The 15,441-nt window shown below is 37.6% G+C and overlaps 1 protein-coding gene across 5 annotated transcripts in view; it reads left to right on the top strand.

Moving 5' to 3' along the window:
• The window catches only part of ADGRG6 (adhesion G protein-coupled receptor G6), a 136,096-nt gene that overhangs the window by 106,637 nt on the left and 14,018 nt on the right, over positions 1–15,441 (top strand). For all 5 annotated transcript variants that reach the window (XM_087718351.1, XM_087718352.1, XM_087718349.1 and 2 more), the window contains 5 exons: positions 712–818; positions 3,310–3,437; positions 4,502–4,770; positions 9,202–9,316; positions 11,131–11,414. In XM_087718351.1, the coding sequence (XP_087574477.1) occupies positions 712–818; positions 3,310–3,437; positions 4,502–4,770; positions 9,202–9,316; positions 11,131–11,414 (903 nt within the window). The remainder of the gene's footprint in view (positions 1–711; positions 819–3,309; positions 3,438–4,501; positions 4,771–9,201; positions 9,317–11,130; positions 11,415–15,441) is intronic.

The raw sequence follows: 15,441 nt of genomic DNA, 5'->3' as shown, positions 1-15,441 counted from the left end.
CCAATTACCTCCACTAGACCGATACAATCGCATAGATTAGGCCTCCTCCGAATTCCATCATCTAGCCAGTGTAGACTGGCAACTACCCGGAGGAGAGCCTTCTCGGTGGCTGCTCCGACCCTCTGGAACGAACTCCCCGTGGAGATTCAGACCCTCACCACCCTCCAGTCCTTCCACGCCGCCCTAAAGATCTGGCTGTCCCGGCTGGCCTGGGGTTAAGACTCTAACCCCACTCGAATTGTGTGGCTGTTGTGTTTTTTAATATGTTGTATTGTCTGTATGTTGGAAACTGTTTGTCCTTCCCCCCCCCCCTTTTTTTAACTGTGAGCCGCCCTGAGTCCCCCCAGGGAAAAGGGCGGCATACAAATAAAGGGAAAAATGAAAAGAAAAAAAAAATAAGAGAGAGCAGGATTTACTAACCTTAACATAAATGTTAAGATAGGATAGACTTCCCCCCTGCTAAAATGAAAATGTCCATCTCTGTTCATGATCTTCCCTTAAACAGGACTGATAAAATTGAAATTTGAGATACAGCCTTTTCTTTGGTACAATCAACTTAAAGAAATATAGTTGCACTTTTGCTGCATTGTTTTTTTAATAATTCTCATAAGCTTCTTTCATACGCCGTATATATGAAACATACATCAAAAAATTTTAAAGGAGGAGGAGGATCAATAACAATTAACAATTAATAATCATTCATTATTGTAGGAGGCCAAGGTGGATGGAATACAACAGGCTGCTATGCACTTCCCGAGTCAAATGAAAATGAGACTGTCTGTCTCTGCAATCATCTTACACATTTTGGCATATTGATGGTAAGTGCCAGTCTTATTCTTTGATAACATTCACAAATTGCTATTTTACTTAAATGAGCTGCTTTTGAACATGCCAAACATTTCATGAAATATTTTTATTCTTTTATTCTGAATTGTAGTATTCTTGATACCACATAATATGATATTAGGTATTAGAGGAGAATGTGTCATTAAATGTTATCTTCACAGGAAAACATGAGAAACACATCCTCATTAGCAATGTTCAGTGTTGATAGAGACATCATATGATTTTATTTTGCTTTGATCCTTGTGCATACAATTAATAATGCAAAATAGAAGACTGTACATACTCCTTATGCATTTTCTTACATATTCTGGTCCAGAGTGAGAATCTGCTATAGGAATTGTTTATCTGTGGCTGTTTTAGGAAAATAACTTTTCTGGAATTTATCTGGCTAGTTTCCTTTTTTTTATTTAATTGTGGCCCTGTTGAACCATCTGCAAGAGAGGAAAAGATGTGCTCTATACTTAAAAATCAATAAAGATCTATCTATAACTTTTTGTCAATGAGTTATTTTCAGTAATCATTTCAATTTTTGCCTTGATATTGACAACCTCTGAGATATTTTGGTGATTTTAGGCGAAAGTTAAGTATGTACATAAAAAAATTCCTGGTTTAAATCATTATTTTTTTAAATAACAAGGCTTTAAATACTAAGTTACAATATGAGAATGAGCTTTTCCTTACTTCTTCCTTCCTACTTCCGTCTTATGAGTCATAGTACTTCACACCCACAAAGTTAATATATGACTCCCATAGGCCTAGTGATGTGGCAAGCTTTTCTATTCCCTTCTCAAGATTGTTACATTCTACTTCCATATTTTTTTTTCAAAAAGGAGTGCATTGTTTGAAATAAAGTCAATGGCTCCTTTCTCTTGCTGCGAGTACTTTTGTAAAGGTTTTAAAAATGAAGACAGGGAAAGTCTATAGAATCTTGGCAGCGTTCCACTCTGAAAATGTTAATATTTTTTTTAACAACTATCCCAATAATACTTCCAGGATTATTTCTGTGCAAAAATATATAAGACTTTCCAATCTACAGGATAAGGCAGTGGTACCCATTAGTAGACAACGTTTACACCTCTTTAGTGGCTGAGTGCTTTAGTATGGAATATTCTTTGTCTCTTTCAACAAAGTTAAGATCAACAACTTCAGAGGCTATCAATATCATAGTATTTTTTTCTGAAATGTTTCATGCTGAAAGACTCTACTTATTACTTGGCTGGGGGGAAGTCTATGGATCTCAGTAGAACTTCAGTATAAATAGGTATGCAATTGTGCTGTAAGAATGTCATTCTGGTATGGCCACTTTTACAAGCATGTTCACATTGTTGTTCTGAGAAAGGTAAATCACTTAGAAAATGACCCTATAGACAGAAACTTCAAATTGTCCACCCCTGCACCTTAGTGAATCTTCATTCAGATTTGTATGCATGGAAAATGTAAAGATGGCAACGTTATCACATTCCACACAAACAGCATGTTTTTAAAACTGGCCAGCGGTTTTAATTAAGGAAAATCAGTTCTTAGAGGTGGGAAATTTTATAGTTGAGACTTAGCAATGAAATCTGTTCAATCCCATTTTCCCATATAAGATTACCTTGCTTTTAGCCTTTGTAATATTTCCACAAGATTCCAGTTGTGTGTCTAACAGTTCTGTTGGAGTCCTGGCTGGGGGGAAAATAATCTGAAGGGTGAGCTTGTAGAAGAAAATATTCTTAAAAACATTTACATATCAATCATCATTTTACTCATTCATTTAATCAATTTATATGGCCATCCATCTTGCTGTGGCTACTCTGGGAACATTACAAGAGAAGCGTCTATAAACAACAATGGAAGAAACCTATAATGACAACCAAGGGAAAAACCCAATCAACAAGTAAACGGCAACGTCTCATGAACTCCAACTAGCTTTCTGACACCACCACCCCATGGAAACCCACATTTTAAAGTGTTTTATCTCCTTTCATTTTTTCAATGTTCCATTGATTTTTATCAATCTGGAACATAGTACTCAAACTGAAGTTCTCAAATGGGTCTATAAAATAACACCAGCATAAATTTTCACACATCAAAATTTCATTTATGGCAAGACTGTTAGACTTTTTTTTTATAAAGGAAGATTCCACTTATAACAGGAAAAAAATCCTGATTTCTAAGAAATGTTGAGAAAATAGAAACTGCAAGTGGAAGGATTGCTTACTGATTGTTTTGCAATCTAAATGACATAAAACTAGTGCTTTGTATTTACTGCTCATTCCCGCTGATATACAACATACCCTCTTGACTTCAGGAAAAGTAGAAAGGAAGCCAAAAGTGTGACAGCAAGTATTAAATATATCATGAGCAGTACTTTTGGTCAGATTGCCTATGACTTTCATCTATGTTGTTGTCCCAGGAGAAAACAAACAGTTTTCAGAAATGTCATTCTAACAGTTTATATACTTTGCTTCTTTTTCTGTGTAGGATTTGCCAAGAACAGCTTCACAAATAGATTCTGGAAATACCAAAGTCCTTACTTTCATAACATATATTGGTTGTGGTATATCAGCCATATTTTCTGCTGCAACCCTTCTGACATATATCACTTTTGAGTGAGTACTTGTTAAATAATAGTTTTAATTACACCACCGTATTTCAATCAGTATTTCCCAAAACCATTCTGTGCAGAGAGCCACAAAATTTAAAATTCAGATTATTGACAATAAATATGAGAAATCAGGAAAATGCCATAAAAGTAAAACCTGATCCTTCGTCTGCTGAATCAACAGATAGATACAGTAATACAAGTTTTATTTGTGGGAGGAATGTGGTTTTGGTGTTGCAAACAAACCAGAAGAGATGCCTATAAATAAAATGGCTAAATAATCATTTAATTCCTCAACTAGGTAAGAATCTGGGATATCATATTAAAATTCAGCTCTTATTTACTCTCTCTAACATACATGCCTATATATCACACACCCATAAATCCATATGATACCTTAATTTATTTTAGAGATTCAGACGTGGATTTTTGCCTTCCTGATAATATCCTGGTTTCTATGGGGGGAAAAAGAATCAAACCCAAATTACAAAACAATCTGCTACAATAAAGATACCACTTAAAAGCAAACGCATATACCAGTGATGGCGATCCTTTTCGACATCAAACCAGAAAGCATGTGCGCCAGAGCGCCAGTAAACTCGAAGACCACTTGGTTTTCTGGTTTCTGTTATGCGGCAGCCACCTGGTCTTCTGTTTCCGGCACATGCATGTGTGCCAGCTAGCTGGTCTTCGCATGTGCTTGAGCCCCAGAAACCTGAAGACCAGGTGGCCGGCACGCACATGCCAACTAGTCTCCAGGTTTTTGCACCTCCGGCACAGGCAAAAATAAGCTGGCCAGAAGAGCAGCTGGCAATGATGTGCATGCCTACAGAGAGGGCTTTGCATGCCACATCTGGCACGTGTGCCATAGGTTCGCCATCATGGGCATATATGTTACTTTCTCAGTGCCCATGTTTATAAATGGACTTATCTTTTATCAATAGACATGAATACATCTGTGTGTTCTGTTATGGCCTAAATAATTTCAAGGTTCAAGAAAAAAATGTCAAAAATGAATGGGAGGGAATTCTTACTTGATTACATTGTAATTTTCTATCCATTTATCACCAGAAAGCTGCGAAGAGATTATCCTTCTAAAATCCTAATGAATTTGAGCACAGCTTTGCTGGGCCTAAATCTGGTCTTTCTCCTGGATGGTTGGATTGCATCCTTTGACATAGAAGGCCTCTGCATAGCTATTGCTGCTCTCCTGCACTACTTTCTTCTGGCAACTTTCACCTGGATGGCCCTTGAAGCTGTTCATATGTATATAGCTTTAGTAAAAGTGTTCAACACTTATATTCGCCGATACATATTAAAATTTTGTGTCATTGGTTGGGGTAAGTGAGACTCTTTTACAATTTTGTTTTTAAATTAGATTATTCCAGCTCCTGAAATCAAGGAATGACAACAGAAGTACAGTAGATATATGAGAAATATTCTTTGTTTTCTAGTTTTTCTATTTCTCCTTTCCCCCACCATTTTTTGGATAAGTTAATACTTATGAGTTGGAGAATTGTCCCCAGATAAGTTCTGATATTCTACCCAGATACACTTGTAATTTTAAAGGTTTTAAATATTTCATATAAAGTTTCCCATAACTTGTTTCAATTAATTTTTATTCTTAAAAGTGAACTATTTCCTTTAAATATAATTTCGTAATTTTATTTGACTTATTTAAAGAAATTGATTGGGACGCGGTGGCTCAGTGGCTAAGACGCTGAGTTTGTCAATCAGAAAGTTCGGCGGTTCGAATCCCTAGCGCCCCGTAATGGAATGAGCTCCCGTTACTTGTCCCAGCCACCCTAGCAGTTCAAAAGCATGTAAAAATGAAAGTAGAAAAATAGGAACCACCTTTGCTGGGAAGGTAACAGCGTTCCGTGCCCCTTCAGCATTTAGTCATGCCGGCCACATGACCACGGAGACCTCTTTGGACAGCGCTGGCTCTTTGGCTTTGAAACAGAGATGAGCACCAACCCCTAGAGTCAGGAACAACTAGCACATATGAGCAAGGGGAACCTTTACCATTACCTTACAGAAATTGATAAAGCGCCAGAGGAGTGGCTGCTTAGAATTTATATAACCGTATAACCCATAATTTTAACACATTCATATATATGATGGCTTAAAAAGCCTGACCAACTGATAATCTCACAAATAGTTATTAGCAGTTTTTGGACAACAAAATTAGAATCCTTAGGCCAAATAATCCAAGTTTTTATTAATCCAATTTTCAACCATGGATTCTAGAATTCCTGCCCTGGAGTCTTTATTTTTATTTAATAAAGTGTTTGCTTGTTGTTGTTTTTTTTACAAATAAAAAAGTGCCTGATGAAGTTATATTCCTATAAGTAGCAGAGGAACTGAAACTGAGAGCAAGGGTTCCTGCCTTTTATGTATCAGTTCTGGGTTATATATATTCATGGCTACAAAAAGCATTTTTGTAGAATAATCTTTATACATTATCATCTAACACAGCATGGTAGTAACTGATTCTTCTGTAAAGCTATGGAAAAATTACTAAAGGAAATGTATGAAATTCATAAAGCTATATGTTTTATATACCGTAAGAAGGCATTGTGAAAGTTATGTTGGTTAATACATTCTAGGAAGTATGCTATCATTTGAAGATAGTTTTTCTGCACCTTCAAGTGCTACTTTCAGATTGGAAGGAAGGACAGCTTTTATTTATAAAACATGTAGTGAACAGTGATTCCGATAAATAACTCTACAGTTCATGAAACAATACTCTTATTCACTTCGCTTCCCCCCACATTTTTAATTTTTGAATTATGAAAAAAAGCTTGGAGGGCTTGAACACAATTATAGTATGCAACAATTCATAGAAAGACATCATGGTGAAATAACAGCAATAAACTAATTTGTGAGTGGGTTTCTTATATTTTAATTACATTATTGACAGCCATTTTGAGATACCATGCAAAATACTAACCACTAATCTAGAATAGAAGGGGCATGATGTCTCATGATGGTTAAAGATGTCGAGCTTGTCATCTGGAAAGCTAACTGCCCAGGTTTGAGACCCAAACACTGCACAACAGGGTGAGCTACCACTCCTTGCCCCAGCTCGGGCCCACCAAGCAGTTAGAAAACACGCAAATGTGAGATTAATAGGTACTATTTCAGTGGGAAGATAATGTTTTGTGTACCTTTGATGTATAGACAAACTGACCACATGACTATGAAATGTCTTTGGACAACACTAGATCCCTTGGCCAAGAAAAAGTGATGAGCACCATGCACAAGAGTCGGACATGACTGGACAGGGAAACCTTTATCTTTTTAAAAATAAAATCTAGAATAGAACATTAAACCACATGTTATTGACTTTGTGCTGAATCCTTAGAACTTAGATGGATTGGAATGCATTTTTCTATATTTTTATATATTCATTAAATATCTCCTAAAGTCTAATAAATTGTTTTAAAAGCAATATATGGTCTAGCATTTGTCAGTTTAGTAGAGAAATGATGTTGCCCACCAATGAAGAATATTTTATACACTTTATTAACCCTTGAAATTAGCATCTAGAATACTTTACATATAATCACTTCTTTCTCTTTAAAAAAGTGGGTTAATAAGTCTTTATAAGACATTTGATAATCATTTGCCTGCCCCTGATGTACAGTATATAACTAGGCTTATCCACTGCAACTACTTGGAGCAAAATACTAAAGCTGAATAAAGAAAGATTTTTCACCACCAGAAGTGTTATGATGTATCTACAGAATCTGTTCTGGAAAGTTGGAGAGGATTAGAAACACTAGAAAAAGTCAACTTGTCCTATATAAGATATATCCTTACCAGTGTAGCATCATATGCAAAGCCCTTTATTATTATTTTGTTCAGCTATTCCTCTCTTGAGGTATTTGAAATAAGACATAAACACAAGTCAAGTTGAGCTGGCAGATTTGTTGTTATCAATGGTGTATACGCTGCAGCTTAAGGTTTACAGTTACAGTATTTGAAAATGGATGAAAATAGGGAAAAGGTGAAGCTAAACACTTTTGTTCACATCAAAAGTTCAAATGCACACAGGCATAATAATATACATTTATATATGCATATACATGTATGTATATACAGCATTTTAGAAATATTGATAATTGTTTTTAAAGCCACTGTTGCATTAATTTGCTCTATTCGATATTGTGGCAGATGGCTGAGATTCACAAGGTGGAAGGGCGGAAGTCCTACCTCTTTTCAGATATCTCATGTCCTCACACTCTTGTGAAGTTTTGCTGTGAGGTAGCATCCTGGTACTTCCTGCTACTATCATGCCTCACATGGCATATATACCTTATACCAGTGCTTTTAGAGAGATGGGACTCTTTAATCTTTCTGATTAAATAGGCAAAATGCAGACTCAACTTCTAGTTCTTCATGTAGCATATAAGTACAGTGATTAGAGCAGGGACGTGCAGTCACTAGAGGCAGGGGAGGCGGGGCCTCACCAGTCTCCTCAGGAAAAGGAAAGAATTTTAAAGAATTTTTTAAAAATAATTAAAGCCAAGGTAGTTGCTACCACACTCCAAGTCACAGTGGCTTGGAATCTGCTTAGTGTTAACTATAGGAGGAGGCGAGAGAACTAGGGGCCTCCTTTGCATAAGGAATTTTTCGCCTTTTAAAAGTTAAGCAGTGGTTAAAAAGCAAAAAAAATTGTATGCAAAGGAGGCACTGATTCTCCCGCGTCCTGATCTGGGAGCAGCAAATCATGCCTTGCACTTGAGCGACTGAGCAATCTAGCAGCAGAAGCCTTGCTTGTAAAATGTGCCTGTGTGAACAAGTTCAACTCTTTGCATCGCGGGAGCCGCCAAGAACAGAACCATCAGAAGACTTAGAGGTCTCTTATTTCCCCATTAACCTGCAATATCTTTAACTAGCTAACATTTAATATACATTTAAATTTGTACTGAAATATTTGTTTTACAAGTTTTTTTATATATCAATATCTATTTTAGTTTAAATTAATATTTGCAGAGAATGATTCTCAAAGTATTCATACAGCTATGGCTATGGAAAATAATAAGATGTTAGAATGTATTCCAAATAATTGTCCAGCGGGGCACTTTGCATCATGAGAGCCGCCAAGCGCCTTTGCTGCAGACCCGGCTCCCGCGATGCAAAGTGCCCGGCAGACCTGGGTCTTGGCGGCTCCCGCAATGCAAAGTGCCCCGCCGGGCACTTTGCATCGCGGGAACCTCATCGGCCGCCGCTGCCGCTTCCTCCACTGCCACCACTTTCCCCTCTGCCCTAGCCGCGGCTTATGCCACGTTCGGAGTGCTGCCCTTTCCAAAAGCCAAAGCCCCAGCACTGTGTCCGCTATAGAGCGGGATGCATCCTGCCTGTATGGCGGACACAGCGGCGGGGCTTCAGTGGGCCTTTTGGAAAGTCGCGCCAGGGCTTTGCCTCACCAGCCATAAAGCTCACCGCACGTCACTGGATTAGAGAGTTCAGCCTTTCCTCCCTCATGGAAAGTAAATCCAATCCCATAGGACAGGCCTGTCAATCTGGCAGCCCACGGGCCAGATGCATCACACAGGCCACGCCCACCCCGGCTCCGCAAAGGCAAAAAACAGTGATACATCACGATACATCATGTGACACGATCGAATTTGACACCTATAGGAGATAAACAAAATCTATATGATGAAGATCCATGTATATATGAATCTGCAGTCAACATTCACAACAGGTGGATTATTATATGTTTATAAAACTTCCTTTTGCTCTGTTTTATATTATTGCAGGTTTTCCAGCATTGGTGGTAATTATTATTCTAGCAAGCACCCATGCCAATACAAATAATATTTACAGCAATGTTTTGAATGACAAAAATAATAAGGAACAAGGTGGAGATGATTTGTAAGTATTTGGTTAAAATGTAATGATGCAAACAGCCTGGTAAATGCTTTTAAATCATTTTTAAAGCGACGTGAATCCAATAAGAGTATGTATCTGAAATGACGGCAGTAAAGGCAAATATGATAAAGGCAAATTTGTCATGATCCTCTTCTTTCCAATTAGCTAGTTAAGTAAGCTTTCCACTTTGGTTAAAATGTAACACAAGTAATTCTACATCAGGCCTGTCTAACTGGAGACCCACAGGCTGGACACATCACGTGCAGGCCACACCCATGCCCACCCCACCTGCCCAAGGCAAAGAACTTCACAATCTGGCCCATGATATTATCGAGTTTGACAGCGAGTTGTAGATGTTGGAAGAGGAAGAAGCATTATTTAGGGAGATATGATGTGCTTATGCAATTTTCTAACTTAGTGAAGAAAGACATGTTCTCATGGACATTGCTGTCCTATTTGAACTGTGGCTCATGATTAATAATATTTTAGTAATTCAGTGCTACACACTTTTGTGTTGGAATTCTAATTTTTACTATGTGATGATTCTTCTGGAAATATTTAGTAGAAACCATTGACTTAGGTTAGTGCATGTGTGGCATTCACATGAATGTACTTTGCTTCATTTTGCTTATGACTTAAATATCTCTGGTCCATATAACTGCAAAATTTGATAAGCTTAACTTTCCAAACACATTTGCATAAATGATTTAAAATGGAGGTTAGTTATATTTTTTAACTACACTTTATGAGTTTATTGCTAAAAAGACTAGTACAGAATAGCTCTCAACTTACAACCATAATTGAGCCCAAAAATTCTGTTGCAACAACTGAGACAGTTGTTAAGTGAGTTTTTGCCCCATATTTTGACCTTTCTTGCCACAGTTGTTAAGTGAATCACTGCAGTTGTTAATAACATGGTTGTTAAGTGAATCTACCCCCTTTGACTTTGCTTGTCAGAAGGCCGCAAAAGGTGATCACATGACTCCAGAACACTTCAACCATCATAAATATGAGTCAGTTGCTAAGCATCCAAACTTTGATCATGTGACCAGAGGGTTGTTGGTGTGAAAAACGATCACCAGTCACTTTTTTCAGTGCTGCTGTAACTTCAAACGGTCACTAAACAAACTTTTAAGTTGAGGACTATCAACATTGTGACATAGCATTTATTCTGCTCCTTCTGGAGTTAACTTCCACTGAAATCAAAGGGGTTCACTTTCATTTATATACTTTTATATTGAAAACTTTACTCATAAAATGTATGTTTATGTGATATTTATTTGAGTTTTTCATTTCAATATAAACAAACATGTTCCTGGTGAAATAACCATGCATTCTGTTAATATTCATCGTTCATAGGATGTTTTCATGTTGTCTAAATTCCATGTCAATAAATATTGAGGTTGCAGTTTCAGGGCGTTTTTAATGTAATCAGAGATGATTATAAAATTAGGAATATTTACATTTGGGACAGTACCTGGCTGGATATTGAATTTCTTCAGATAGATTTCAGAAAACCAGAGTTTGTTTTTATATTAACCTTAATGGATCAAAAGAAGGAACAGATTTTAAGTGTTCTCGTGTTTGTTCAGAGAAACATTTAATCTTCACTGAGGAAATTGTAGCAATGTTTGAGGTATCTAGAAGTACAGAATAACTGATTCTGAATTTGCCTGATCATTTACTAATCCAGCATTACCCTTATCCTGATATACAACTTTATGGAAGTAATAGTTAAAGCCTTTTATTTTTATAGCCCAAAGCAACCAAAATTTTGTAACATGGGAATAACATAGAATTAATACTTTTTTTTACAGCTGTTGGATTAAAAGCACCATTGTATTTTACGTGACTTGTGTTGGCTACTTTGGAATCATGTTCCTTATGAACATTGCCATGTTTGTTGTGGTGATGATGCAAATATGTGGACGAAATGGGAAACGGACCAATAGAACTATGCGGGAAGAGATCCTGAGGAACCTTCGTAGTGTTATTAGCCTGACTTTCCTCCTAGGCATGACGTGGGGTTTTGCTTTTTTTGCCTGGGGACCACTATATCTTCCTTTTGTGTATCTCTTCTGTATTTCCAACTCATTGCAAGGTGAGTAGAGGAACGTATAAATAATAACCTAATTTCTGATAACATACAGATTCACAGGTATATTATATGCATTATGTAGCACTCTTAACAGATACATTGTACTTAAGATTTGTAGATTTAAGCCCATACAAATACACACATGTACACACACAAATGGTATCAATTTTAAAAACTATACAGCATAAATAGCAATGAGTCACATGACAGTAATTGATGATAATAGAATTCAGAAACATCATATCATGGTGAATAGAATTTTTTTGGAACTGGAAATGTTCTCCAACTTACCCTGTTCCAGTGGTGGGTTGCAGGCGGCACGCCCCGGTATGGGCATACCGGAGCCAGCCCAGAGCACCGGATACCGTTCCGGTACCTGGTGCTCCGGAGGGCCCGCCGCCCGCCCTCAGTCCTTACCTGTACTTTAAGCTTTTGCCGCTTCTGCACACGCGCACGGCACGTACGGTTCCTGCACAATGCTCCGCTGAGCAGCTGGAGCGTCGCAGATGCTTGCGGAAGCATCACAGGCAAGTATGATGCATACACGCGCACTGCACACATGCATGTGGGTGACACCGGGGCCATTCCAACTGTATCGGTTGGAATGGAATCCGGAACCCACCACTGCCCTGTTCTGATTGTTTCCAGAAAGTTTAATTCATCCAAGTATTTCGAGTAAGAAATGTAGAATCGACACATTTCTGCTTTCCAACTTGAAACCTATTCAAAATATATAATTTAGAATTAATAATGCACTCCAAAATTAAGCCTAAAATGTTCCTTATTATTGAAATAGGAAAGTTTAGAATGAACAGTTGGTTCTGATTTTTCTCCCTTTTTTTGCCATCTACTTTTGCCATATCAAATTCTATTCAGCTTTCAGTTTTTCATAATGTTATCTTGCTGGTAAACAGAGTCCTGGACTATTTTACACAATTTCTACTATTCCACTAGTTTAGAAAGAATAAAAGGGGGGAAATGTATTATAAAATGTTATTATATTATAATATGTTAATTATTTTTGTTCATTTGTTATTATTTGCGAGCAAGTGAAGGATGCAAATAATTAATTATTTTTAAATATCCAAATTTTGAAATATTTATCATGTAGACAACGTGTGGCTTTGCTTTAATAACATTTAAATTTAGTTTAGGTTATCAAGTTTATATCACTACCCCTTCAGGAGTAAATTTATGTAGGAGAAAAGGGCCAACTTAAAAATTGATCTCTCTTTCACACCACCAGCTCTCCATTTGTTTTTTCAGTCATTTCCCTTTTTATCCAAGATACTCCCAATTTTATTTCATGCCATTGCTTTTCCAAGGATGTTGTCAGAAAACACCAATCATATGTGATAGAAAGCTTGAATTGGCACAGTTTAACAAAGACTGCCAAGGTTTCATTTAAAAAAATTAAACCGGTGAACCAGGGACGTGCAGTCACTAGAGGCAAGGGAGGCGGAGCCTCCCCAGTCACCTGAGACAAAGGAAAGAGTTTTAAATATTTTTTTTAATTAATTAAAGCCAGGATAGTTGCTACCAGATTTCAAGTCACAGTGGCTTGGTGTCTGCTCTCAGTGTTAACTATGAGGAGGCCAGAGAACTCGGGGCCTCTTTTGCTTAAGGAATTTTTCGCCTTTTAAAAGTTAAGGAGGAGTTAAAAAGCAAAAAATTTAATATGCAAAAGAGGCACTGATTCTCCCGCCTCCTGATCTGGGAGCAGCGAATCATGTCTTGCACTTGAGCCACTGCGCAAATGCAAGGGTGATTCTGGAGAGGTTTTTCTTTCACCAGCCACCATTTCTTCTGCAGCCAGCCCAGCACCGAGCGGGGAGGACGAGGAGGAGGAGGAGGAGAAGAGCGGTGAGTCCTTGTGGCTGGCTGGGGAGGGACTCACCGCTCTTCTCCCAGCCAGCCAGCCACTCACCCCCACCCGACCTGCTCCCTGCCTGGCCGGCCAGCCGGCACAAAGACTCACCGCTCTTCTCCTCCCAGCCAGCCAGCCACCCAACCCCACCCAACCTCCTCCCTGCCTGGCCAGCCAGCCGGCACAAAGACTCACTGCTCTTCTCCCCCCAGCCAGCCAGCCACCCGACCTGCTCCCAAGAATGTCAGCGGGGATGGAGGAGGCAGGGGGCGAGGCAGCAGAGCACGGCAGCGGCGAGAAGCAACACCCCCGCCACTGTGTCCGACAGGCGTCTCGCGTTTATGTCCATCATAAACGAGAGACGCCTGTCGGACAAAGTGGCGGGGACGTTGCTTCTCACCGCTGCTGCGCTCTTGCCTCACCAACGGTATCCCTCACCGCACGTCACTGCGGTGAACATACTTGATTTTATTGGAATTGCTTGAGCACTCTTACAGTAAAGTCACGGAATCTGGGTTATTATCCAAAATCCAGATGAAATATTAAAATTTGTTCTTGGAAATCCAATGAGACTTCCAAAACAAATTCACATTTACGCATTTTTCAAAGAATCCCACTTAGGAAGAAGAAAGTTTCCAGTTTAGCAAACAACCCTAATAGCAGCCTGTGTTAATTAGTTCAAGGAATTAAAGGGAAGAAAAAAACTTTATTTACAAATTGAACAGGGTTTTTTTTTCATACTAAGCAATGTGTGCTCTATAACTGAAAAATACAGTAGTGTATCATAAGTACCCACTTATACAGCTGTACTCTATTTATGAAATTTTTCTCCCCTGCTTATCAATATATCTTAATACAAGCATAACTGAATAAAGTTCCTATTTCCCTAGCAATAAAAAGGTCATGTACGTGCTAGAGGAAAATCATTCAATAGATCTTTTATTTCATATGTACAACTTGTGTATACATCAACAATATGAATACTATATAAACTATATTTAAAATGTCATGATTAGAATCAAGTTATGTAAGCCATATGAATCACTCTCCTATTGAATTCCAGATAGCTGTATAGTAATAATGTCATGTTCTAATTCTATACATTTGTTTTTCTTTACCAGTTCCTATATTCTATCTTTAGCATTAATTTGCAATGTTTAACAAATGAATGTTTATCTCTATATGCAGCGTGCTATAGAGTTATCTTGAAGTACAGATATGGATTTTTTTAAAATAAACAGAGAAATAGAAAAGTATTAATAATATTTGTTAGAATGCTACTTGTTAAAATAATTAATAAATACATTTGGAGTACCTTGTCATTTAAAAAGAAAATGTGTTTTCTATTTCATTAATATAATTAACGGAAATAAAATAAGATTCTTTTTAAAAAAAAATGATAACAATGTAACAATTGCCAGCTTATGGGTTGTGGATGGCAAAATTCCATTGGGACCAACAAGTAAGGCAGAATAATGTGAACTTAAATTTAATTTAAGTTTAATTTAAGTTAATTTAAAGTGCTTTACTCCATATCTATACATGCTTGTCCCCAGAGCCCAGGTCCATCCAACTTCAGCATTCAAATATGCCTCTTTCCTGGCATTTCTACTGTGATTGTATGGCACTATAAGAGGAGGAATGGATGGAATCTGGAGTGCAGCAGTATTAGTACTAAGTATAAAGGCATCAGGGAAACAACAGTAATGTTCAATAAAGCTTTGCTTTCTCCTGTTTAATGTCACCATTAAGGATACAGCATCAGCATGAATAGGGAAATAATGGGAGGAGAATTATGGAGAAAGGACACATGCCCAGGATTTGCTCAATTGGATGCCATTCATATATTAACCACTTTGGCTTAAAAATGAGACGGCCTGTCTAACTGATTTCCAAATGCCTTTAGGACTGTTGATTACTATACATAGAATCATTAGTTAAAATAATATTTATTAAATTATTTTCATATAATAATAAGTGTGGAGAATGATGAACAAGCTGAAACTGCATGAAGGGATTGATGAGCTGAACAGTTTGAGGACCTCTGATCTAATTTATTAGAACTTCTACCATCAGTTGAATTAATATCTGGTTAGGTTTGCACATATTTAACAATTAGTTAAGGTATATATCAAAATATCATATATACTATTTCATGAACCA

Source organism: Thamnophis sirtalis, unplaced genomic scaffold (genome assembly GCF_051295495.1).
Source record: "Thamnophis sirtalis isolate CommonGarterSnake01/CBP01778 unplaced genomic scaffold, rThaSir2_p1.2 scaffold_6, whole genome shotgun sequence".
NCBI classification, from domain to species: domain Eukaryota; kingdom Metazoa; phylum Chordata; class Lepidosauria; order Squamata; family Natricidae; genus Thamnophis; species Thamnophis sirtalis.
The sequence above is the reverse complement of the archived record's forward strand: the minus strand, read 5'-3'. Positions and strand labels throughout refer to the sequence as shown.